Below are 26,586 nucleotides of genomic sequence, written 5' to 3' on the forward strand. Positions count from 1 at the left end.
CGAAGCCCCACTTCAAGGTTAAATGAACATATTACTCTCACATCGTTTCAGCATTTTTAAGTCTAAAAACTTGTTATACCAGCTTATACGCTCCAAGTGTAATAAATTTTAAAATGTAACATATTTTACAGGTTATCACTTGCATTCTACCGAAAGCCAAATCCTGCTACTATTGAAAGTTGCTTCCACTTCCTTTGAACCAAAATGATATTTGCACATGCCTTGTTACATTATTAAAAATACGTTGTGCAGGTTGGTTGGGTCATGACAAATATGCTCGTTTTTCTTTATATTATGCGATATATACTATTCGAATTCTATTCGAAATTATTCGACCAATATCACTATTCGCTTCGAACCTTAAATTTACTATTTGCACAAGCCTAAGTATGGCGCAATAGGCCATCGGACACGGAGTTCTGATGACTTTGAATCTCCCACAAAATTTAAAACCAGTGCGCTACAGATAACTACCGCCATCTGGCAATCTTACTGAGAAGTACTCTCAGTTTCAGTTTCTTTTTTTTTTTTCGCGTGCGGAGGCGCCGTTGGAAGTGTAACTTTAAACCGAAGGTCTCGTCATGTTTGGCGGAATGGTGTCCCGTCCGCGCCGCGACAGCCGACTCCTGTTGCAAGCACTTCGGCCGCTTCTACTGCTCATTTTGATGATCAAAGCAGCAGTGATGGATCTAGTAACGATGTGGGATCGTCAGATTTCAGCTCTGATGAAGACGTTCCCGCTCAAGTGCCTTGGACGTCAACAGGTGCTCGTAGGTAAGCTTCGTTTCTGACTTCGTGCTGTATTGCTACAAAAACCCGCTTCACATTTGATGACTGCAGTTTTATTTTTGTGTTTAGGGTCTCAACAACCTATGGCCAGGATATTTTGCCGAATACACCACACTGTATCAAGTTTGCACCCACGAGACAACCTGGTGCCTATGTCGGAGCAGCGCCGCAGAGCGACATGCGTCGATTCTCGAGACCGCTGGATTTTTTTCTCTCGCTTTTCACAACAGAAGCAGTAAAGACTTTGTGTGACAACACAAGTAAATATGCGTGGATGCATATTCTGGAATGGCAGACGTACTCTCGAGATGACGGCTCCTGGGAAGAAGTTACTCCACTGGAGATGCTGAGATTGATTGGCATCATCATCTACATGGGAGTTGTTGCAGTGCCACGACTGCACTTGTACTGGAGAGCATCAAGAATATTCAGTGGCCTTCTCCCACGAAATATAATGCCGAGGGACCGTTTCTTCGCGCTGCTGTCTTTCCTGTGTGTAGGGGATCCAGAAGACTTGGCAGCTGCGGCACCGGATGGCAAGACTTGGAGGGTGTCCTGGCTACTGCGCCACATCAATCAGGAAACTGTGAACTTGTTCCAACCATAGCATGACCTCTCTGTTGAGGAGCGCATGGTTAAATCTAAAGCACGATCAGGAATTAGGCAGTACATTCGAGACAAGGTGACAAAATTTGGGTATAAACTCTGGGTGCTGGCGGACTTGAGAACAGGATACACCCTGCAATTTTTTGTGTATACTGGAAAGCATGAGGCACCAAGACCACATGGTCTAGCCTTTGACGTGGTGAACAAGCTTTGCACAGTGTACCTGGACCAAGGATACAAAATTTACATGGACAATTTTTATACTTCAAAAAGACTTTTCGAACACCTCCTCGAACGCAAGAATCTTGCATGCGGGACAACTCACAAAGACCGCCATTGTGTTCCAGTTGAGTTGAAAGACTCTTCATGGGAAAAGAAGGCACAGCGTGGAGATGTTCGATGGATCCGCGATGGTAACATCCTGTACATGCAGTGGAAAGACCGGCGTGCTGTAAACCTCATGAGCACTATGCACACTGCAAATCAGCATGTTCCCGTCAAAGGAAGAGAGAAAAGGGGGGCCCAGTGGGCTCTGAGAGTCATAAAAAACCACTCCTTGTCCATGGATACAATGGTGAAATGTTAGGCATTGACAAATTCGACCAAATAATTGCCACGTACAACATGCTTAGGAAATGCATGCGCTGTTGGAAGACACTGTTCTTTCACTGTGTGGACATTGTGTGTGTGAACAGTTTTATACTATTCCAGGAGCACCGAAAAGAAAACTCAGCGGCGCCCGAGCTTTCTCGAAGCACTTACTTCGACCAGCTTGCATTTAGGGAAGAATTAATTCAGCAGATTTTTGAATGCGACGAAGTCGCACATGCTCGTGCTCCCCCCACCCCCCCCCTTCTCACCCTTGGACCCCGTTCGGCACCAACCAAAAAGAATGAAGAGGAAAAATTGCAAGATTCGCTATGAAAAAACAAAGGAACAGAACAGAACAAATGTCTTCTGCTCCACTTGAAACGTATGTATCCCTTTGCTTTCTGCCCTCACGCGACTGCTTTGCTGAATGGCACAGCCTTCAACGCTGCTAGATTGACGGGTCCCGAAAAATGCACAACATGGTGTACGGAATTGGTGTACAGTCGACGTCCCATTTCCCGGACCCTCAAGGGACCGTGAAAACGTCCGGAAAATCGGGCAGTCCAGAAAAATGAATGCACGTGAAAACGCACATTTTGGTAGATATTTTTCGCTGATGGAGAGGGTCACGGCCGGAGTACAAGATTCCCATTGCAATTCAGCCAATGCATCGTTTAGGTGGCTCTGAAAAGAGCCTTTATAAAAAAAACAAAAAAAAAAACGACTTGGCCGGTGCTACCTCATAGGTCAGCACTCGGGCGCAAAGAAGTCGCTTATTTTCTTTTGCACGGTCCGCTTGCCCGCGATCATGTCTGCCTCAATTTCAGTCAACGTCATGGTGCCGCTGTACACCGATGACAGTGTCATCAGTCCTCGCGTCAACTCTGAGCTCGTTGGCTGTGTAGGAGCTGGCTCTTCGTTCTCGGTGTCGCAATCGTCGGAATCCTCCGTAACTTGACGAATGATTTCGTCATCGGTCAACTCCGCACATAGCTCGAGGTCTTTGTCAGCGTCGGCGAAGCCCTCAAAGGTTATCCCGGCTGGAATCGACACGCTGGCAGCGTGCAGGTCGTCGAAGGCAACGTCCGCGGATGGCTGTTCGTCACACACGCTGTCCACTTGGGGCGAGACGGCTGTCTCGGCGTCGAGTGTGAAGCCCGCGTGTCGAAAACAGTTCCGCAGAGTCTCTTGCGTAACCGCCTTCCACGATTCCGCTAGCATGCCGACGGCAGACCTGAGGTCAACAGCGTAGCTTTTCCCGCTGTCGGAGCAGAGCACCATGCGGCTAAGCACGCGTGATTTGTAATGATGCTTCAAGTTACAAATCACACCTTGGTCCATCGGCTGCAGGATTGCTGTGGTGTTTGGCGGCAGAAATTCAATCTATACAGCCTTGAAGTCCTTGATGTGGCCATGCGCAGCGCAGTTATCCACAAACAGCAGAACTCTTCGATTTTGCTGCTCGAACCTTCTGTCCAGCTTGCTCACGTACGCTTCGAATAGCTGCTGCGTTACCCACGCCTTCTTGTTAGCTTCATAGAGAACAGGCAGAGTTACTGCCCCCTTGAAACATCTTGGATGCTTCGACTTGCCTATTACAAGTAACGGAAGCTTCTCGCTGCCTGACATGTTGCTGCCAACGAGGACAGTGTGCCGCTCCTTGCTGTGCTTGCCGCCGTGGCAGGGGTCACCAGCAAATGCAAGCGTTTTCTCTGGCAACAGCTTGTAAAACAGTCCAGTTTCGTCGCAGTTGAAAATATCATTAGGTGGAAACTGCTGAAGCAAGGACTGCAGCTTTCCATCCCGATATTCGGCGACAACGGAATCGCCGACGGCGCCGCTTTCTCCGCACATCTTCTTGAACTTCAAGTCATTGCGGCTCTTGAAATTGCGAAACCATCCATCGCTGAACTTGGAGTCCTTCACGTTCATCTGAAGCGCGAAAACCTCCGCCTTCTGCTTCAGGATGTCGCCTGACACCGGGATTTTCTTAGCGATCATGGCACTGAGCCACACGAGGAGCGCTTCCTCGAGCTACGGGTAAACACCCTGACTCGCATTCTTCTTTCCAGCCCCGGTTGATATGGCAGCCACTTCCAAGATCTTCGCCTTGTTTCTGATGAAGTCCGAAACAGTTTGCTTCGAAATTCCGAACTCCCTTCCCACCTCTGTCTGCGATCGACCACTTTGGACTTGTTCAATGATGGCGGCTTTCTTCTCCATCGTAAGCTTTGTGCGCTTCGAAGGCGCGGACGAAGACGAAGGAGCAGTCGGTGCCATGCTGTAAACGGCGAATCCGCTTGACGAAAAGCGCAGCACGAAACAGCTAGGAACTCGGTGGATGCTGGAGGTCGGGAAACTTGATCACTGAAGATAGCGTGCAGCAGCAAACGATCAACCGCAGACACGACCGCAGAGCTGGCAGAGCTGACAAAACAACACGTGAACGAACACAGTGAGGTTTGGCTTGGCTAAGCTACGGCTGGCAATGGATTGACACGTGCGGTTTCGAGGTTACGGCAGCCGCGGCACGGTGTGGTGGTGCTGCTGGCCACACCTGCGATGCGAGTATGGTGGGTTCGAGGATAGGAAAACAACCAAAATGGCGGCGTCGGTGGTGACTTTGGGTCGGCGGTTAACAGTAAAAAGTCCGGGAAATCGGATGGCAAAGGCTATAAGCGTTCGTAATTTCGGACTTTTTAATACATTGACTCTATGGGGAACTTGACGGTGGCACAGATGAGTCCGGGAAATCAGGCATGTTCGGAATTTCGGACGTCCGGGAAATCGGACGTCGACTGTATATGGAAAGCACAGCTAAGGGGACTGTCAACATTTTCTATAGTTCAGAATTACGAAAATAATTTTGTAGCCGAGTACATTCACTTATTTCTGTCTGTTTATACCTTTCATTGCATTTATTTTGTTTATTTGACAAATAAAATCTTAATAATTGTAAACCTGACAGCATTTCCATTTTTTATATAAAAAGCGTCACCAATAAGCTACAATTTCATGTATTCTAATGTTAAATGCGTTTAGTTGTTCAAGAGAAAAAAAGATGTTTTCTGGAAGCACTGTAAATTGGTCAATTTTATGCTGTAATGAAAGAGTTAAGGGCTGCTTACCTAACCCAACATGGCAACATGTCTGCTTGCGTTCAAGAGCACGACATTGCCCCGCCACGGTGGTTTAGTGGTTATGGTGCTCGACTGTTGACCCGAAAGTCGCGGGATCGAATCCCGGCTGCGGCAGCTGCATTTTCGATGTAGGCGAAAATGTTTTAGGCCCGTGTGTTTAGATGTAGGTGCACGTTAAAGAACCCCCAGGTGGTTGAAATTTCCGGAGCCCTTCACTACGGCGTCTCTCATAATCATATCGTGGTTTTGATACATTAAACCCCAGATATTATTATTATTATTATTATTATTATTATTATTATTATTATTATTATTATTATTATTATTATTATTAAGAGTACGACGTCCACAAAATAATTTTAAAAAGCCTCGAATCATTGTGCTGGCAATCACACGTGTCATATTTCATAGAGGCAACAACACATCATCACTTTCCATGTATCTAACAACTCCTGCCTAATGCACAACATGGTTTCTGGCGTGGATTCAGTACCATCATCCAGCTGGCAGAATTCACTCATGATATATCTCGAGCTCTTGACTTAGGTCTTCTTCAGGTGGATGCATTATTCATAGACTTTTCGAAAGCCTTTGACACTGTTAATCATTCAAAACTACTACATAAGCTCAATCTCTTACTAAACCCTTTCCTTGTTGACTGGATTAGTAGTTTTCTTTCCAACAGTCACCATTGCATACATTTGAACACTTTCCATTCGTATGAAGTGCGCATGTCTTCCGGAGTGCCCCAGGGATCAGTGCTAGGGTCCTTACTTTTTTGTTATATATTAATGGCCTACCAGGCGTAGTTTCCACTCAACCAAAGTGGACGATTGGGCCAGTTGGTGATTCATGATCGATGTAACAGCGCGGTAGAGAACACGGATGACAAATAGACTGGGACAAGCTCAGACTATCAACTGAAGGTTTTTTTATCACATGCCACATGTATAAGACTGAAACAGGAAAAAAAAAAGAAAAGTTGGCTGTTAACAAACAATGGAAAATAATATTTGTACTCCCGATGCATGAGGCAGAAGAGTAGATCCATTGGCCACGTGCGCCATTTGCACTCAAATTCGTCTTCACACTGATGATTGCATTCTGTATCACGTAATCAAATCACCTTGTGATCATCATAGCATGTTACGCTATCTCTGTAAAACGATTTGCCTGTTGCATATTCTGTTCTAAGCTTTTCAGTTCTTTTTGAAGTTGAATTATACATATGCTTTATTTTTCCATAAGCATAGTTATGATGTTTATATATGAATGCATAATAGTCTTTATAGCGTATGCAAATTTTGTATATCTCATTGTGTGCATTTCCATTATTGTGCATTATTTCTGCTTCCGTGATGCACTGTTTTTCATTTTTAACATCTTTTGTTTGCTCAAACAAAGCATGTACTTCACAATTGTCATGTATTAATTTCGCTGTAATTCTTTACTTATGGCACGAAAGTGTTTTATGTCGGGGTCCACCAAGACTTTTATGACTTATTTCCATCACGGAAATACGTCAGCAAAATGAATGCCATCAAATGGCAAAGAAAAAAACTATAAGAAAAGGTTCCATTGACAGGAGTCGAACCCATGACCTCTCGGTCCGCGACGATAGCTGGCGGTCGTTTAGCCCACAGAGCTACCGCCAAACACATGACGGCGGCTGCACGAACGCGCCTTTTATCTTTCACACTTTCCTGTCGCAGTGCTCTTGGATGGATGGATGAATGCTGTGAGCGTCCCCTTTATAACGGGACGGTGACATGTGTGCCACCAGGCTCAAAAAACAAACATGCCGTTGCTACGACCGTCCCATTCAGTGCATTTCCAATAGAAGTGTAATTTCGTCAACACTTTAACACACCGCGAGGTGCTGCCTTTAGCCCCAGGCTCGCTCATGGCATCTATTCATATAGAAAAATAGCTCTCTGACGCCCGCCTGGCTGTCGCATGGCGTTCCCCGCTCGCCTTGTGAGAATTAATGGCCGGTCTAGAGGCATAGCTAGAGGGAAGACACGACGCGCGTAGCGTTTCTCTTCACGTTTCGCGACGCGTTGAAGGAGTGCATACCGAGTATCAGTGTTTATTACGTGCTTGTTGATGCCATATTTGCTCGGCATTCATCATATGCGGTGTCCACGTATATGTTAAGAACTTCAGCTACCGCAAGGGTTAAACCATGATCATGGGCGTTAGTCGTCGGTACGGAGATGTGCCATAGGCGTCAGCACGAGTGCATCCACATCAAGCGGTGCTATATCTGCCAAACAACAGTAGACATTGTAGAAGCTCTCGTGTAGAAATGCACTGTAAACAATCAACTACTTCTGTGACGACACGTTTCACTTTCGTGTTATACCGATTCCTATGACAGAGGGATCTTTTGTTAACTACTCTGCTAGATATGAGAACCAAAAATGTTTAGTAGAAATGTAGCACTAGAGATGTTTAGATACATGGTACGTTGTTTTTTCGTTGTCAATAATTGGGGCAAGGACCTTTATCAAGCTGCTAGATAGCAGCTTTTTGTTCTTGTCCTCGTGTTCATTAATTTTCTGTAATGAATGCCAAATAAAATTGATTGATTGATTGATAGTACACTCAGCAGTTCATTCTTAAACTTTTGCAGGTAGTGTCTAAATTGGCAGATGAACATTAACTTTCAAAAGACAACTGCCATGTGTTTCAGCAGGCAGAAAACTCCATAAATGTTTAATTATTCATTTAACATTATGTAGTGCAGCGTGTCTCACAATATAAGTACCTCGGCGTCCTTTTCACCTCAAACTTATCTTGGTCTAATCAAATCGACATAACTTGCAAAAAAGCCCTAAAAAAACTTGGATATTTGAATCGTTCGTTACATTTAACTCCAAAGGAAACAAAGCTGTAAACATTGAAAACACTCGTATGACCGATCTTTGAGTACGGTGCCACTGTATGGTACCCTTACAAAATCGGTGACATAAAACACATCGAATCCATCCGGGAAAAAGCCATGCGTTTTGTTTACAGGCGCTATGATTTTCATTTCTCACCATCATCCCATGTAACGCACCTTGCTTCAACTTCACTTTCTAAACGACGCGACGTTGAGTCTCTGAAACTTTTTCACTGTTTCTTTAATTTGCCACAATATTCATTGCGCAACAGCTATATAACACCTGCCAAAGTAACATCCACCAGAAACATCCATGCACTTAACATATCTGTGTTTCGTCCTCACATTGACTTCTTCGAATGCACATTTTCGCCCCAGTGTATTGAAATGTGGAAATACGTACCAGGTCACATTCATTCTTTACAGAAAGACGGATTTTTGAAGGCACTAAAAGACTGTATACCCTAATCTTCGCTTCTTGTTTTACATTGTTTGTATAATTCTGTCTATGTGATTTTTGCATTTCTTTGACCTGTAATGGTTTGTTTGTATCCCACATTTTTGGTTTTCATTATTTCTTGCATTGTACCAACTCCTGCGAAAGCCCTGTAACTGGGCTGCAGTATCTGAAAATAACTAAATACATAAATAAATAAATAAATTTCGCGGCATGGTGATGGAGCTGACATGGCTGAGCCACAATTTTAACACACATCATGGAACCTCACTGTTGGCATAATTTCGCTGTTTTCACTGCATGAAAGTAGCAAGTAGCGAAAACGGAGGAGAGAGAACCTGTCGTGAACGCTTCGTTCGAGCAGTCAGCCTTCCCTTTTGTTTGAAATTATCCCAACAAGGCGACAGCTGGACCTCAGTGTGCAAATCTGATGGCAGAAGTGCTAACAACGGCCAAAGTAAACACACATAGGGTAAGCAGAAAACCGTAAATATTTATGAGAAGAAAACTGAATTAGAAATCATTCAAAAGGAGGTAATATTCCCCATACAAGCACACACATTGCTCAGTCACAATCACTTCAGTTCGCTTGTTTCGCATGCACTGTCACTTTCTCTGCCACCGTCGCACATGCAGCGCTCACTCTTTGATGGCCGCCAGAACCCAGCCACAGAACACAGAACAGTAGCCACACAGGGGCATTCCGGGAATCAAGCCTTGAGACACCCTCTTTTCCCTTGAAGACGCTTGTCACATGGAGGAAAAAGGGCACACCTCACAAGACTCATTCACCCCTGGGCTCAACCTGTGGAACGCACTCAACACCCTTCACTCTCGCTTACCAAATCAAATGGAACGATGTCAATTTTGGCAAGCATGTTATTGACAGCTATTCGACCAGCAGAGTGTTCGCTTGCTGCATTCACACATCTGCCACTTTGCTTGAAAGCGTGGGGAGCTTCGGCTAGGCTTCAACACGGCTTCGACTGGAAACTGGATTTTAGCTGCAGGCATGTGGTTCCTTCTGTGTCAGCTTTTGGCCGACAGCGAGTTTCATGTTTGGCTTGCATGTTTTTGCTCTGCCTCAGAGTGTGGGTAACGCCGGATCCGTTCACCTTTAAGTTGGAGGACGGAAACGACCAGTCGAAGATGTCATTAGCGTGTGATGGCTTGTCGCCAGAGTAGTACAGCTTCCACGTGCACCAACAGTTTGTCCGCTGCCTACTGCTTCGAGTGCGATGGCACTGACCACCAAGGCGCGACATTCGCTCGTCGACGTCATTGCCTTTCTGCGGCACTGCGATAAGTGCCACAGACAGGCAACAACGTTGGCCAGCGAATGTTGCGCCTTGGTGGCGCTGGTGGAGCGAGACACATGCGAGCGGGAAGCGGAACAGCCTTTGCACGTTCACAGCTCAAGCTATGAACCTCTGCCTCCCGCATTCATGAAGCACAGTGTGATAGTGTATGCATGAGCACAGGTGTAGGTTACCCTGAAATTGAGAATTGGACGAAATATGATTTTGTTGGGATGTATTGGCATGGTAGAAATAAAAACACTGAACGCCGACCAATAACATTTCGGCTTCCACACATAAGCCTTGTTCGCTAAGCTGGGAGGCCGAAGCTTTCAGCTAAATCCGCGTAAATAATCGCTTCATTCTACCGCCTACATAGGCAAGATGCTTGAAGTGATTATTGATGCGGATTTAAGCTGAAAGCTTTGGCCTCCCAGCTTAGTGAACAAGGCTTCCGTGTGGAAGCTGAAACGTTATTATATTTTGACAAAACCTTTTTGATCAACAGTGTGTCTTGATTTCTACCATGTAGGTTAGTTACCCTATTAGTGGGGAGTACACACCTTGCCGTTTCTCTCCTCAATTGACGGCGCTTTGAAGGAGTGCATATTGAGTACAAGCATCTATTATGAGCTTGTTCATGCTGTCTTTGTGCGGGATTCACTATATGCTGTGTCCAGGTATATGTCAGCAACTTCAGCTACCTCATGCTTAAATCATCATCATGGGTGTTAGTCGTCGGGATGGAGATTTGCCACTAGGTGTCAACGTGGGTGCATCCGCGTCAAACGGTGCTATAGCTGCCAAACACCAATAGACATTGTGCAAGCTCTCATATATCAATGTGCAATAAACAATCAACTACTTCTGTGAAGACACATCTCACTTTTGTGTTATACAGATTCCTACGATGGAGGGATCAGCCATGTTTTTTTGACCAATTCTCTTTATTTCTGGCCTCCATCTCCCTTTGAACTGAACATTTGTTCTAATTGGGTTTGTAATGGACAATGTGGTCCTTGAAGATTCACACACAGTCCTTGAAAACCCTTGAATTTCTGCCATATAAACCAGCATGAACCCTGCAGTATATTCAAAAAGTGTTGAGGGTTTTTTTAACACAGTCTCTACTGTATGTGATTGTTTGGTTACATTCTTTTTAAAAAGTAGGTGCTATCTAATGGTTTTCAAGAATCTGTGAAGTAATATTTACTGCTGAAGTGCTAATGATTTGGCAACATTAATTTAGTTTGTTGATCATTGCTTAAACCGAATGTTCCGGTCAATGCCTATGCATTTCTACGGACCCAAACTTTCATTAAATCGATCCTGAAATTGACCTTTATTGGATAACTCAAATTTCACTGATAATCGCACATGTCCCTGACTCATATGATCAACAGACTAATGACTGCTTTAGTAGCAGCATCTGTCTTAGCAAAGCTCGAAGAAGTACTGACACAAAATTTTAAAGGCGAGATAACATGTTGCATAGACTCGCGTGGACACACATGCATCATCTGCAACATATCAATGGACAATATAGCCTAGAACATATTCAAAATTAATTTTAAAGTGCATGTGGCGCCACTGCATATGAAATGCACTTTTGGTTGTCATGTAAACGACCAACCACCACCTGCATCACGAGTTTGTGTTCGCTGCCACGATCCTTGCTAGCGCTTTCTCCTAGCAGACCTTTTCAAATGAAAGAGGGGGGAGACTTACGCGGGAGCACAAAGGCTGATGTCCTTGCCTCGCCAGTTCCTTTTTGGGGGGGATCACGCATATTTACAACGTCTGAGAGGATTACAGCAGCACCCAGGAAGCCTTTGTTGAAAAGAGTTGTCAATGGGGTGCTCATGGGCACGCGGTTTCATGTGCTCATGTAGCCAGCTATGTTTACATGAAAACCACTCCGGGTCCAGCCTCACTCGGCGCTTTCTGAAACTGAAACTGTGACTGAGCGCTATAAAACCGTCTCCAAATCATTAACCGTTGCAAGCAAACGAGCTTTCCAGCCTTGATAAGTGGGTCACTAGTTACTTATTGCGACCGAAAAAACAAGATGCAAAATTTTTGTGTCACTGCTCCTTTAATGGGCCCCTCACCGGTGTGTCCTGTTTTGTGATGACTTTCACCTCCTTTCCGTCTATTTCTATTCTGCTCCGTAATACATTTGCAGCTGTGGCATTGCACTCTGCAATGGCCAATAAGCTGAAGTAATGTGCCATAGTAACCATCATTCAAAGAAGAGTTAGTGCGTGTGACTTTTAACTGTCACTCGAAGCACAGCTTGCTCAAGAAGAAAGGCACATGCTTTTCCATTAGAAATCTAGATAATTTTTTTTGACACAGAGCCTCTTCATGCTTTGCAAACGCAATAGCCACAGCCTGATCATGTGCCACATTTTTTCGCAGTGCTCAAACCAGGTGAGAGGACATTTCAGGGATATTAAGCACACTTAACGCAACATTCCTTGCCAACAACAGAAGGAACTTGCATAGAAAGCGAGAGAACTATCAAAAACTCACTTATTAAAGCCGGCTATTGCTGTCTGATAATCATATTGTATGCTGGGCAGTTTTTGAAGGGAATGATGCTTTGTGATGTGGGCTGTCTGATGGATAGAGATGCATTCCTGCACTATTTAAAAATGTCTTTATTGTCAACTAGTCAAACTAGATACCCTTGTGAATAACGCAAACTTAACATTATGTGTCAAATTGCATGCAACATGTAGCGTAATGTTTGGAGATCAACATGCTGGGCCAATTGTGACATAGCTAGAGCCACATAAACAGGGTATGCTACAATGGTAGAGGCTGTTATTTAGGAGTTGGTTGCTTTGTCAGATGCCCATGTCGTACTGGCTTGCAGCAAAAACATGCAACAATACCTTCATGGAAACATCAGCACTTCACTGCCAATTTCCTCGTGAAGCTGGTATAAGCTTTCATGACAAGAATTTTAATGCTTTTTTACAGTTCAGTGATATCATAAGTGATCTTATGAAACTTTGATTGATAACAATAATTGCCGTGTTGTGAATATTGCTATGGGCGCTGTGAAGTAATTCATAGCTCCATGATATGTGAATAACTAGAACACCCATTCATGTAGAAGAGCTTGTGTGGGATAGCTTTGTTGGCACTGAATGTTCATTATTTATTTATTATACTATTCAGCTTGGCATTAGTCATGTCAGGAGTTTTCTTTTTTCTCATAGTGGCTAGTGCAGTTGTATGTCTCAGGAACAAAAGCTTGCAGGAATGCTTTAGTGCATGCATTTTATGCAAGTTAGAAGTCTACAAGTCACTATGTAAGTTACAAGGGTTGCGTTCCTGCCAAAACTTCAAGAGCATAAGGTTGAATAAGAAATATTCTTGTCACTCTGTGTAGTTCAGGGGTCTCAAACAGGCGGCTTGCGGACCTTTTGCTAGCGGCCCATGGCTTCACAAGGAATAAACTTTTGTGACTTTGCTAAGTGGTATTCGCATTATTTTCTCGCCTATTACGATTAAGAATGCTTTGTTCGGGTAAGCTACAGAGAGGGGACTGGTCTCTATTTTGGAATTTTAGTCATTCTGCAGATCGGTATCGATATATTTCTCGAAACCTGACGTCAAATCCTGTTCAGATATGACCCATCTATGAGATATGGGAAAGGCGTTCTTTCAAATTGCAATGTTAGCTGACATTTTGTTCAAATTTCTAGCACCCCACCCGCTCCCTCCGACTTTCTTTCAGTGTGCCAGCCCTTGTTGGACTAAATTTCATGACTGTGGCCCGCTAGCTGAGATGAGTCCCCTGGTGAGATGAGATGAGACCCCTGGTGTAGTATATGAGCACGTTCAATTCTGCAGAACATGTGACACACATTGTGATGAACACCTTGAAAAGCAATAAGTGTAAAGAAATTTAGCCGTTCTAGATGAAGTCGGGGGAAGAGTAAGGTTTGCACAGGTTACCTTTGGTTAGGGAAACTTATCCTTCGTGCTTGCGGGAAGATTGACGAGGCATTCAAACTAATCATATATTTCCTACTGTGCATAGAAAAGCCTTGCTGCTAAGCTCGAGGGCATGGGTTTGTGGCGACACACTGCGCACAAACCGGCGCAGCCTCCGCCTCGTCACTCGCTAGCCCAGCGTGACACGGCTGCATGCTACACCACGTCTCCGATGAGGGACAGCGCCACCGCAGCGTCACGGGAGGCTTACGTCATCGACGGTGGCTTTAAAACCAAGCTGCCAAGCTTGGAAGTTATCATTCCTTCGCTACCCGACTGAGCGCAGCGTCGCTATGCTCGCACCGCTGCTGCTACTACGCTATTAAACAGTCGTTATGTTTTATGTTGGGATGCGTCCTTCCATCGACACGGCATCCCACATCTGGTGACCCAGATGTGATGCTTTGGCTGGCCTACGAGGAAATCAACCCGTCGCGTGGACACCGACGTTAGCGAAAACGTTCGAGGAATGCAAAGCCGCCCTCTGCACCGCCACGCTTCTCAACCATCCCGTGCCAGACGCTCCCTTGGGACTCTTCACGGACGCATCTGGCTTCGCCATCGGCGCCGCACTCATGCAACGCGTGGACAACACCTGGCATCCCTTGGCGTTCTTTTCCAAGAAACTCACAGCTCGGAAAACGACCCCTTCAACCACCAGTTCCGCCGACGAAACCACGACCGCCGCCCCGACAACTTTGCCAGCCTACTACAGAGAACTTCTGGCAATATACGAAGCAGTACAACACTTTCGCCATGTTCTCGAAGCACAGAACTGCACCATCTATACCGACCACAAGCCTCTTACCTATGCCTTCTGTCAACGTCGCGACAAGCTCCCGCCTGTACAGCAGAACCAACTCTCGTTCATTGTGCAGTTCACCACCGACATCCAACATGTCAGCGGGAAAGACAACGTGGTCGCCGACGCGCTTTCACGTGCAGCAGCCATCAGCTCTGTGCAGATAACAGCGGACGTCCTCGCCGAGGCTCATACTATGAACGCCGAACTGCAGGAACTTCTCAAGGGCAGGTCCTCACTACAGTTGCAACAAGTCCCCATTCCAGGGTCTACAACCACAATCTGTTGCGACATGTTGACAGGACGAAGCAGGCCCTATGTACCCCTGTCCCATCGCCGTGGTCTTTTCAACCAGCTCCACAACCTCAGCCATCTCGGTATACGCGCCTCTACACGCCTCGTGGCTGACCGCTATGTCTGGCCCTCCATGCAGCGGGATTGTCGCACCTGGGCGTGCTCCTGCATTCAATGCCAACGCGCTAAAGTCACCAGGCACGTGACGTCACCACTCGGAACATTCCCTCAGCCCTCCGGTCGGTTCGAGCACGTCCACCTCGACATCATAGGACCCTTTCCCCCGGCTGGACCCTATCGCTACTGCCTCACCGCCATCGATTGGTACACTGATGGCCCGAGGCATGGCCTCTCGAGGGAATCACCGCGGAAGACGTCGCCTCGGCCTTCTTCACCGGCTGGATCGCTCGTTTCGGCGCCCCCCGCCATGTAACCACCGATCAAGGATGACAGTTTGAGTCGCACCTTTTCAAGCTACTCGGGCTGACCATCGGTTTCGAACGCTTGAGGACCACCAGTTACCACCCCTGCACCAACGGAATGATCGAGCGTTTCCACCGACAGTTCAAAGCAGCCATTATGTGCCACGCGGACTCAACCTGGCTCGAGGCCATCCCAGCCGTCATCCTCGGTCTTCGCGCCACCTTCAAGCCGGACATCCATGCTACACCAGCAGAGCTCATCTACGGGGAACCACTCCGTCTCCCAGGTGAATTCCTCGCTGCACTGCCATCCAGCGCTACGACGTCAGATCCCACCGACTTCGTCGCCCGACTCTGACGCACCATGGCTGCCTTACGCCCGTCACCTGCAGCCCACCATTGCAAGCCTACACATTTCGTGTTCAAGGAGCTAGCATCGTGTACGCACGCTTTCCTCCGCAATGACACCGTCCGCAGGCCTTTCCAGCCACCTTACAGTGGACCCTACCTGGTTGTCTATCGCGACTACAAAAACTTCACTCTGCGCCTGAACGGGAACGGCGTCCGCGTCTCGATTGACCGGCTCAAGCCCGCATACATCGCCTCGCACGAACCGGGCAGTACCACTCCTTCCACAGGCATCTATCCACAGCCGCCGCCAACGCTGCAGCCCGCTCCGGTCACGACACGCTCTGGACGTCTGGTACACCTCCCAGATTTCTACAGACCCTGATGGCTCTGCACTCCGCGGGGGGGGGGGTGATGTGCCGACACACTGCGCACAAACCGGCGCAGCCTCCGCCTTGTCACTCGCTAGCCCAGCGTGACACGGCTGCATGCTACACCACGTCTCCGATAAGGGACAGCGCCACCGCAGCGTCACGGGAGGCTTATGTCATCGACGGTGGCTTTAAAACCAAGCTGTGAAGCTCGGAAGTTATCATTCTTTTGCTACCCGACTGAGCGCAGTGTCGCTATGCTCGCACCGCTGCTGCTACTACGCTATTAAACAGTCGTTATGTTTTATGTTGGGATGCGTCCTTCCATCGACGCAGCATCCCACAGGTTCAATTTCCGGCCACGGCAGCCACATTATGATGGTACACAATGCAGGAACTCCCATGTACTTAAGTAGGCTTAGGTGCTGGTTAAGAACCCCAGGTGGTCAAAGTGAATCCAAAGAGTCCTCCTCTACAACGGGCCTCATAATCATATTGTTTTTTTCTGACAACCATGATATGATCATGAGGTTTTACAAGCCGCATGTAAAGCCCCAGAAATTATTATTGTGCCTGGAAAAGTGGCATATGGGTTTGGTGCTCTGCTTTTGAAGATGCCCTGCTTGGCCACTTGGCTAAGCTATGCAAGATGTACAACTCCTACTATTCGATCATAACATGCTATCCAACTTTTTTGCAACTATCTAGAGTTATCACAAGTACTGTATGGCTGAAGCATTTAGTACTGCATGTTTTGGAAACCACATTTTCTTTTGCTCAAGAAGCAGTACTATGGTTTTTCAGCAAATTCTGACGGAAACGTTTTGGAAAAGTCTGCATAACACGTAAAAATGAATAAGCCTAGTGTGCAAAGTTTCATCCATGTTGTCTTGTAACTTGTCTTTTACATCTAGCCCCCAAAGGAAACTATATTACAACTCATTGAGTGGTGCAGTGTCTCTTTATTTAGAAACCGCTGTTTTGCCTCACCCCAGATAACAGTGCTATGGGCTGCTGCTGAATTTTTACTGAAACAGTCAGGCAAAAGCTGGTATAGTTAAAGGATATGACAGTGCCATTTTGCTGGGCTTTGTAGCATATCATGGAATTATATGCTTAGCAGCTTAGCTTCACCTAACCTAACCTAGCATAGATTAGCATAATGAAGGTGGATTTCTGCATCACTGCATCCAAGTAATGTGGGACGTAATGTAAAAGAAATAATCAAGACGTATAAGCTAGCTGGCACCGGTATTGTTTTTCTGAGCTCCAATTCTGTTCTCCGTCATACCTAACCGTTAAAAATAGACAGTGGACAGTCCTTGCAACCCAGACTAAAAATAGTAAAGAGGAGGGGTGAGGATTGACATGTTTACTGTTTGAAAGACAAACACAAGGACTAAGAAATGATGAAATGGGTGGTAACATTTCACTGTTATATTCATGAAGCAAATCTATGAAGTTAGACAAAGGATTGACATACGCCTGTCATAACCATAAAGACTGACATCATTGACAAAGGCAACAAAGGCCTGTTTGGAATTGCTCATTTGTTAGTCATTTAGCATTGTTTTAACTTGTGCAACAGGATTCTTTGTATCTAAGTATTTGCTCGTCTGTGTCCTGGAGAAAATAGTTGAAAGTTGTCACACTGTTGATTACCTTGCTAGCCTTTGTGTTCATCCATCTAGCGGTAAACCATGTTTCCTTTTTTTTACTTGTTGCTAGTGCAACATCATCAGGTTTGTTACCTGGCGTGAAGTGCAGTTAGAGCGCCTGAAATTTCTCCTACGCTTTCACGAGTTCCATAGCAGCGGAGGCATCTCTGATTGGACTGTGCATGCATCGTGATTATCAAGCTCTGGATTCTATGATGGGACGGTTAGACAGCAGACATACTTGACCCATGGGGTTGGATTCAATGGCCACCCTTGTTGGTCTGCCTGGTGTTCTTTTGCCATTCTTAGCGCTTGCACCATTAGGCCTCATATGTCAATATCTGTGCTGTGATTTGGGTGTTGCTTGTTTTTTTGGGTACATATTAGATTCTTATCTCACACTTCTCGCTCTTTATGTCACACGAGCCCTCGATAAATTACCCTTTCATGCATTTGACAGTGTGACTCACATTGTTGATTGTTTTAATAGCCTCTGTGTTATTGGATAGATGGGCCAGGAAGACATTCAAAGGTGAAGGAAGTGTGGCAGTTTAGGAAAATTCATCCTAGTTCCAGACCAGAATGAAGTTTTTTCTCAGTTGCAGAGCTTTCTTTCTTAGAAGCTTCTTCTTAGCGCTCGTCCTGTGCACTCTGTGTTCCTTTCGTCTTCATCTTTAGTGCTGCTTCAATCATGCATGCATTGCAACTAGCCCGACTTTACATTCTACTGCCTTCTTAGAAAGCTTCCTCCATCTCGTGGGCTTTTGCATAACTGGTTTGCCACTATCAGATGATGTCCGTGCGCTTGAAGTGGTTGATTAAATGACTTACATAATGCAATCCACAAGCCTCCTGGTTAGGTCAAATGGTAGAGCGATCATAATGGAAAGGCGTTTGCCTCAGGTTCTATTTGGGCTCTTGGATGTATTTTTTCTGAACTGCAAAGTTTTATTTTTCGGATACTGGTACTGATTTTCTCGTAGCTTCGTGTTATTAATGGGTGTCCCGTCGATGAAGAGAAGGGGCCCCACTCAAGCGTCTTCCCTCCTCACACTCTCCTTCCCCTTTCCATTCGTACAAAGGTCCTTTAAAATCTCCACACTGCCACATACGAAGTATAACCCCCCCTGAAGAAGGAATCGAATGGCTTTTGCAACCTCGGGCTAATAAATTTTCTTTTGTGGTTGGAGGCACTGGCAAAGCTCTATTAGTTTTTTTTTCGTAAACATTACTCCAACGTGTGGGCATTCAGTTGACTGGTGTGCCAATCTCCTTTCCTATTTTCATTGTGTGTTATAAAAAAGTGCTCAACAGTGAAGTGGGCTATATTGTATATCTCATATTTTGTGTACCTAGTTTCATTGTGAGCATTGTCACGCAGGGAAATGAGTGTCAATCTTTTGCATAAGCCTCAGCCAGAAAATCGTCTAATCTCTCTAGGACATATATTGGGTGTGAAGCAAGAAAAGAGTGCCTTATATTGAAAGTAGCGGGGGGGAACTGATACGAAGGGCATGGCAAAATGGTGCAACATTTATTTAACAAGGTATAAGCGCAGCTGCGCTATTGCTGTGCTGTTTTTGTTGCCTGCTGCTGTTCTTGGACGGAGTCAATTTGTTTGTGCACCTTTTGACAAAATTGACAGGTGCACAGCATGTTGAAGTGTATGTATCAATAAAAACAGTAGGGTAGGCTGTAATCATTTTGGGCCTGGCACCAAAACCGATAGCAGCGCCGCCGCACCTATATGACGTCACGTGACGCAGCATCACCTTAATTAACATATTAGCTAGTGAAACACTCACATTTGAGTCCATGACGCTCACTTTGCCTCCTTTCACTTTTCCACCCTCCTACCTACTACCTGCTACTAGCTAAGACAGAGTGAAGTCGGCCTTCAGAGTCCTATTTCGGGCAATTTTTCCTTTGGATGACCGATAATATCTTTCCTAGTTAAGTTTGCGTGCAGCCGCGCACGTTATGTTGTCACGCGTCGTTTATGCGGAACCCGGATATTTAAATTGCTACCTGTCAACGCATGGGGATCCGTACGACAGCGTCGGTTCGAATTACCGACCGCACGTACGCCGGCGCATTCGATAGCACGTATTAAGTAACGTTCCGCGGCCCTTTGTGATTCCGCGCACGCACGCTAGCTACTGCTGCCGTCGGTGCTTCCGCACTCCTTATATATTTATTCATTCGCGCGTGCAAGAAAGCCTGGCATCAAACGTAAAGCCGCGTCGGACGCTCTGCCGGCGCGGCCTTGAGTGCTGTCTGGCTCGGGAAAGGTTGTCGCAGCACATGACGGTGGAAGAGCGGCCGAGAATGAAACAGTTAAAATAGTACTTAAGGAGGAGGGAAGAGGCAAGAGACACGGCCAGGCGAGCCGGAATGCCGTGTGTACGGCGTCTCGCGACATCGCTCGCTCACATCGGCAGCGAAAAACCGACCGGATCACGTATGTATTCGTTCCACCAGAGTCTGGTACTACTACCGCTCCGCGCTTGGCGGAGCTTCAAATATCGCCCGCGCCGCACTGGCCGATGCATAAACGATCGGCTCCCCCGGCGAGCGCTTCTAACGGTGTCGCTCGCGCAGTTCGAGGCGCGTCGCCGCGACTGTGGCTGCAAACCCGCCTTCAGTAACTGCAGGATTATGTGTTAGGAAGTGCGGCCCAGCGCTCGCGGCGTTCGAAAGGTCAGCTGCGCCGCAGTGCACCCCGCGCGCAAAACCCCGGAATCCCACCCAGTCGTCTTGTTATCTGCCCGTCTTATCAGAGGACGCGCGCGGAGTCTCTCGGCCCGGCTGGGCGAGGTTGCTATTCCTGTTTATGCATATCTGTTTCGTTGACTTTTTCTTCTTAATTGTGTTATCTTGTTTTCGAGGGTCTGGCCTACGCGGCTCGAGCGGCATTGCAGAGAGCGCGTCGGTGTAGCGGCTGAGCGTTGTGTGCGCGAGTTTCGGCTCCGCATCTGCGGGAATATTTGCGCGATTTCTAGAGCTGCTTTTCGAGTAGTGCAAGAAACCTGCGTGGCGCTTCGTTTGCCTCTCACTGTGACGTAGCAAGCTGCAAAATTACCTTGATATTCACTACCGCTTTTGAGTGCCTCCAGGTGAGAGAATTAATACGATTTTCGTAATGTTTGCTTGGGCCGCACAGATCTTTGGTATATGACTTGTCTTTGTAATTATTTTGTATTTGGCTGTTTTAAGTTTTAATTTTTTTTTTCCAGTGAAGCGGAAACATCTGGAAAATGTTCCCGAGCGCATGACCGAATCGGAATTTTGGACGCGGTTCTTCCAGTCCCATTACTTTCACCGAGACCGGCTACACACGAGCACACGGGACCTGTTTTCTGACTGTGCTCGCAGTGACGATAAAGGTGGGCCCTTCCACCTGTTTTTGTTTTCTATACTGGAAGATAATGCTTGCACAGGTTGAATATTCTTACTGAAGCACGTTAATCTACAAGAATGTCTGTTCTTGCATAGTTTAACAATTAGTGAGTTTTCGAGAAAACATTAGATAGGCAACAAAAAGGATACAAGCATTTACGAGGGGTCATAGGTGAGATTTGGTCATTTTGTTATATTCCACTATATGAGTAAACAAGACGTATTTGTTAATCACCAGATATTCTTTCAGATAGAAACAGTACAAGTAGACAATTTCTTGTTCACTACTTTGTGTGCGAGACTGTTTCTTCTGAGAGACCCTTAAAGGCACACTAAAGAGCAAAATGATTTTTCTCGCATTAGTAAAGTAGTCTTCCACGATACCAAAAACACCACGCTTGCCACGAGAAGACGCTTAATAATCGAGAAAATGTGCAAAAAGAAAATACAGGTGGCGAAGCCACCTGGGAATTCCCGCACCATTTGCCGTGACGTCACATATTTTTGACGGCGCCTACTTGGGCCTACTACGTAGTTCCTAATAGGTTAAATCAAGTACATTGTCTTCTGAGGGGGCCAGAGACTTGACATAACGAGTTTGTGGACATTTCGTCGAGCCAGTGGCGCCAAAATATGTTAAATGCTCTTTGAAGTCTTTTACGTCACGAGTTACAAAGTGCGGCGCGAAATTTAAAAAAGAAACTTTGAACTTTGTTTTCTCCTCTAATAATAAACCTATGGTGGTGAAATAAACTACACAAGAGTTCTCCGAGCACGCTTTATCAATCTAAACCAATTCATTGTTTCTCTTTAGTGTCCCTTTAAATTAGAGGCATTAGGTTTGTGGCATTAAGTAGAGGCATTAAGTATGTGTTCAGAAAATTATTAAAGCTACTGGAAAAATTGGTGTCTCCCTAAAAATAGCATAGATTTACAGATGTAAAACGACCTGCCAATCTATCTCTGATATGTGTTGCATTATGCAAATGTTCATCAATGTGTGCATATTATCTTTCGCATTACTGACAGTTGGGCATGTGGTCATTATTTAAAACTTTTCTTTTCTTTTTACACAGGTTGGTTCTGATCACTGTTTGCTATTTGTGTATTGCTGTTCTAGATATACAGGAGGCTATTGCAAAAGGATTCCGTGATCCCTTTGTTGACATCTCATCTTTCCAAGACATAGAATCATTTAATGTAAGTCTGTATATTGTGTCTGTGTTGCAGTGTGTAAAGGCTTGCTTAGTACATACTACAAATGCAGTTATAAAGTACATAAGTTCAGTTTGTTTTTCTGCTGGCAGGTACATATGATAAGTAAGACTTCACTGTTCTTATGAAGAAAGAGCACTGTTATATTCTAGGTGAATGTTGTCTTTCAAACATAATTACTGCATTGTTTGTCTATAGGCCACATTAAGATATTGGTTGCATAGATGAATGTTGTTTTAAAAGCTTGGGGGAGCTCAGTGTTATGTTAAGTGTATACATTTATGTAGATTTCTTTACCTCTTTTGACACTTCACTGCGGCAATATCGTTTTCTATTTTGGCATCATATATGTTTTAGAAAATTGATGTTATGCCTTTTTCTTTAATGGTGTTGCATTCACAATTGACTGTTGATATGTTGAGGGTGATTGATAACGTTGCCTTGTAGAACTGTTTATTCAGTAACAAGCTGTGCAAGTAGTTTTGATATTGATATCAAAGCATTGTCATGCTTTTAAAACGCAGATGGTATGGTTTTAAAACATGCAAAATGGTAGCTTTGAAAATTGGTGTCAGTACCCCTTCAAGGTCTTTCATTTTTGTGTCTTTTTTTGGCTCCCAAAGTTGCTCTTTACAATACAATAAGAAAGTGTTCTTTATTTTTTTTTGGCATTATAGAAAGGTGACATGTAGGTCCCCCCTCCGCCTTTTTTTTTTTTGCTGTTGGTACATTGAAGTAGGGAAATAAACAGCAAGTGCACTGACTGACTGCTTTTAAATCTGCTCTGCATGTGTGCCAGGAACGGGACCTGCCAGGTTCAGTGGCATCTGCGGGGAGTGTCGCGAATCACTCTATGATTCGTAGATTCAACCATCATTCAATGATGGTCCTACGAGCCTGCGGTAATGACAAGGACGCCCCTATGGAGCCTTCTTCCCAAGAAGAAAATCCTCTTGCTATAAAGCATGTGAGTTAGTGCATGCAGACATTGCTGAATGTGGTGGTGGTAGGGGTGGTGGCGGTGGTAGTAGTAGTAGTAGTAGTAGTAGTAGTAGTAGTAGTAGTAATAGTAGTAGTAGCAGTAGTAGTAGTAGCAGTAGCAGTAGCAGTAGTAGTAGTAGTAGTAGTAGTAGTAGTAGTAGTAGTAGTAGTAGTAGTAGTAGTAGTAGTAGTAGTGTTAGCAGTATGTTAAAGTAGTAGTACTAGTACCTTTATTTCTTTCTTGCATTCGTGCACAGGAAGAGGTATAGAAGCAAAACTCGTCTCATAAGCCTCACAAAAGCTTCTGTACACGTATTTCACAACAGATATGCATTTCCATAAGCAGAAAAGAAAAATTTTTAAAAATACACATTTGACGCATTGCAGAACAGCACGACCAATAATATAACAAGTTATATTTTCACCCATCTAAAGAAAAATAGCAAACACGCACGTGCGATAATACAAAACACAAAATACTGGGTAATCCCACTATAACTGCTATGCAATATTTAAATGTTAACAGCTCATTTGCTTCTCCTATGAAATTTTCTTAGCATGTTTTCTAAAAGCCTTTAAACACGAAGATCCTCATATGCCACATCAAGGCTGCTAGAGATGGGGTCCTTGATCCGCAATGAGAAATGAGGATAAAGAAAACCGAGGAGATCAGTTTTTGCTAGTACTGAACCAACTACGTGGAACCATTAGGCAATTACACCAAGGAGAGCATAGGAATTTCCCCTATGTTCTTTATATGGCTTGCTTCCTCATTATCTCCTTTTATCCCTTTCAGGCCAAAGTGTGGGAGAAGACACAGCTGGAGGACCTAGTGGGTAACAACGGGAGTGGCAGTGGATTCCCGGTGCGACTGGGCCAGGGTGAGCGGCACCAGCGGGGACCCACGGCTGGCGACAGTTCGGCAACGCCCGAGGCTCACGTGGCACCCAGCATCCTGCAACGAGAGCTCTCGAATTGGACGCCCTCGGGGCAAGGAGTAAGGAAGCGTGACCTGGGTGGTCTCCATTGTGTTCTTCAACGTGTGCTTGTAATGCAAATCATTGCATAGTTATCCCAGAGAAAAATTTAGCTTCTCGTGGCACGTATCTGAGTATTGCATCCAGGGCTACAGCTGCTTGAAAACTGCATCGTCATTGTTTGCTCACACACCTGGTTTCTTTCGTTAAGTCATATAGTTGCAGCGAGGGTAGACTTCTGACCTTGTTAGTGCGACATATTCATTGTTAAGTGTAGAACATATATGACTGGACGGAACAAGAAGGAACAAATACGAATTTACCAATGAATGAGCAGCGCTCATTTTATTGGTAAAGAAGAATCGTGTGGCCTTTATACTTGACCAATGGAGCTACGTAATTGAACTCTGGAGTAGGGCTGCTTGCACATTCACAAAAGAACAGCACAATCAAAAGAACACTAGTGTAGTAAATGCATAGGGGAATGACAGTAAAGCTCTTCAGAGTGCTAGACCTTAATTCCTTCCGTTCCATGGACAAGCTATATTACTGTATTTACTCGAATGTAATGCGATCACGATTGTAACGCAAGGGATGACTTTTCAGTGCCAAAAAAAAAAAACACGATTGTAACGCGAGTAAAGAGGGGGAATAAGTACCTTTATTTGCTGCACATGGTAGTGGCAAAGACATCCCATTTTCTAAATATAAAGTGAGTTTTGTTCATTCGTCGCTTTCATCGCCATCATCGCCGGTGGTCCAGCGCTCTTTGTCACTTTCTTCCTCCCTGATGAGCTCATCCTCCGTGCCATCCATATAGTTCGATATACAGCACTTTTTAAACGCGCGAACTATCATGTCGTGCGGCAGGCCGTACCAAGCGGCGGACACCCACTCGGCAATCTTCGCGGCGCTAGGTCACTTTATCCTACTCGTAGGTGTCAAAGCCCGATCTTCTCGCATCCATTCTCCGTACAGCTGCCGCATTCTATCCTTAAATGGTTTGTTCAGGCAGACGTCCAATGGCTGCAGCACGGACGTCATACCTCCGGGAATAACAGCGAGCTGCGTCTGAGTTTCCCGCATCAGCTTCTTCACTTCGGGCGCCAGGTGACCGCGAAATGAGTCGAGAACTAGGATGGAGGTGGGGTGGAGGAGCGCACCTGGCCGTCGGCACCACACAGTCTTGACCCAGTCAAGCATAAGCGGAGTGTCCATCTAACCTTTTTCTTGGCAGCGGACAATCACATCCCTGGGGAACGGGAGTGGATATTCGCCCGGCATCCGGCTGAATTGCGCGAGCGGAACTTGGCCGGCAGTGTCTCCTCATTGGCCGGCTGTAGTCACGTGGTTGATGCCGGCATCCTGTGGCAGAAAGCGCTTTGCCAGCACAGGTATTTGCCGAGTTTCATTTCGCGAGCTGCCGTCAAGCGACGAGCGCCGGCACTTGGCGCGGAGACAATTATATGCCGGTCGTTTGACTCCACGCCGTCGCCACTTCTGAAAACGCACGCCGTGACGGCAACAGTTGTCCGGTTCTGGTTTGACCGGCAGTTTGCTTTCGCGGCCGGCCATCAAGCGACGAGCGCCGGCACTTAGTGCACGGGTATTTGTTTGCCGAGTTTCATTTCGCGAGTGGCCGTCAAGTGAAGAGTGCCGGCACTTAGTGCGGGAACAATTATATGCCGGTAGTTTGACTTACCCACGCCGTCGCCACGTCTGCAAACGCACGCCGTGACAGCAACAGTTGTCCGGTTCAGGTTTGACCAGCAGTTTGCTTTCGCGGCCGGCCGTTAAGTGCCGGCACTTAGCACGGAGACAATTATTTGTTGATAGTTTTACTTATCCATGGTATAGCCTCCCCTAAAAACATGCTGTGACTACTACAACGGCACAAGTCGTCCGGTTGTGGTTTGACCGGCGGTTTGCTTTCGTGAGCGGCCGGCCGTCAAGCGACGAGCGCCGGCACTTAGCGCGGAGACATTATTTGGCGGTACATGTCAAGGCAGTGTGACGGAGTCCCGTCACGTGCATTTATGTGCATATTTTCTATGTTAAAGTTGTAAACTGAGACGTGCTACTTTTTTATATCCCCTAACGTTACGTTTTGTGTAGAGTTTGACCTCTACTGATTGCCGTTAATATACCCTTCCACCTGATTTGAGGCAGCCAAAGAAGAAACTGTGCAATGTTCCCACTGCGGGTGACTTTTGACAATATTTATATGCATATTTTCCATGTTAAAATTGTGTAAACTAAGACTTGTGTTGCCTTTTATAACGCCTAAAATTACTTTTTGTGTACCGTGCAACAAGAAAAAAAAAAAGCAAAGTGAGTGTG

General features: G+C 45.7%; 1 protein-coding gene across 1 annotated transcript in view; it reads left to right on the forward strand.

The window, feature by feature from the left end:
• LOC119383126 (general transcription factor IIH subunit 1) overlaps positions 1–26,586 on the forward strand; it is a 56,928-nt gene that overhangs the window by 18,232 nt on the left and 12,110 nt on the right. Inside the window, exons 5-8 of the mRNA XM_037651133.2 lie at positions 20,911–21,060; positions 22,194–22,273; positions 23,088–23,255; positions 24,066–24,266. Of these exons, the coding sequence (XP_037507061.1) occupies positions 20,911–21,060; positions 22,194–22,273; positions 23,088–23,255; positions 24,066–24,266 (599 nt within the window). The remainder of the gene's footprint in view (positions 1–20,910; positions 21,061–22,193; positions 22,274–23,087; positions 23,256–24,065; positions 24,267–26,586) is intronic.

The sequence above is a fragment of the Rhipicephalus sanguineus genome, chromosome 2, assembly GCF_013339695.2.
Source record: "Rhipicephalus sanguineus isolate Rsan-2018 chromosome 2, BIME_Rsan_1.4, whole genome shotgun sequence".
NCBI lineage: Eukaryota > Metazoa > Arthropoda > Arachnida > Ixodida > Ixodidae > Rhipicephalus > Rhipicephalus sanguineus.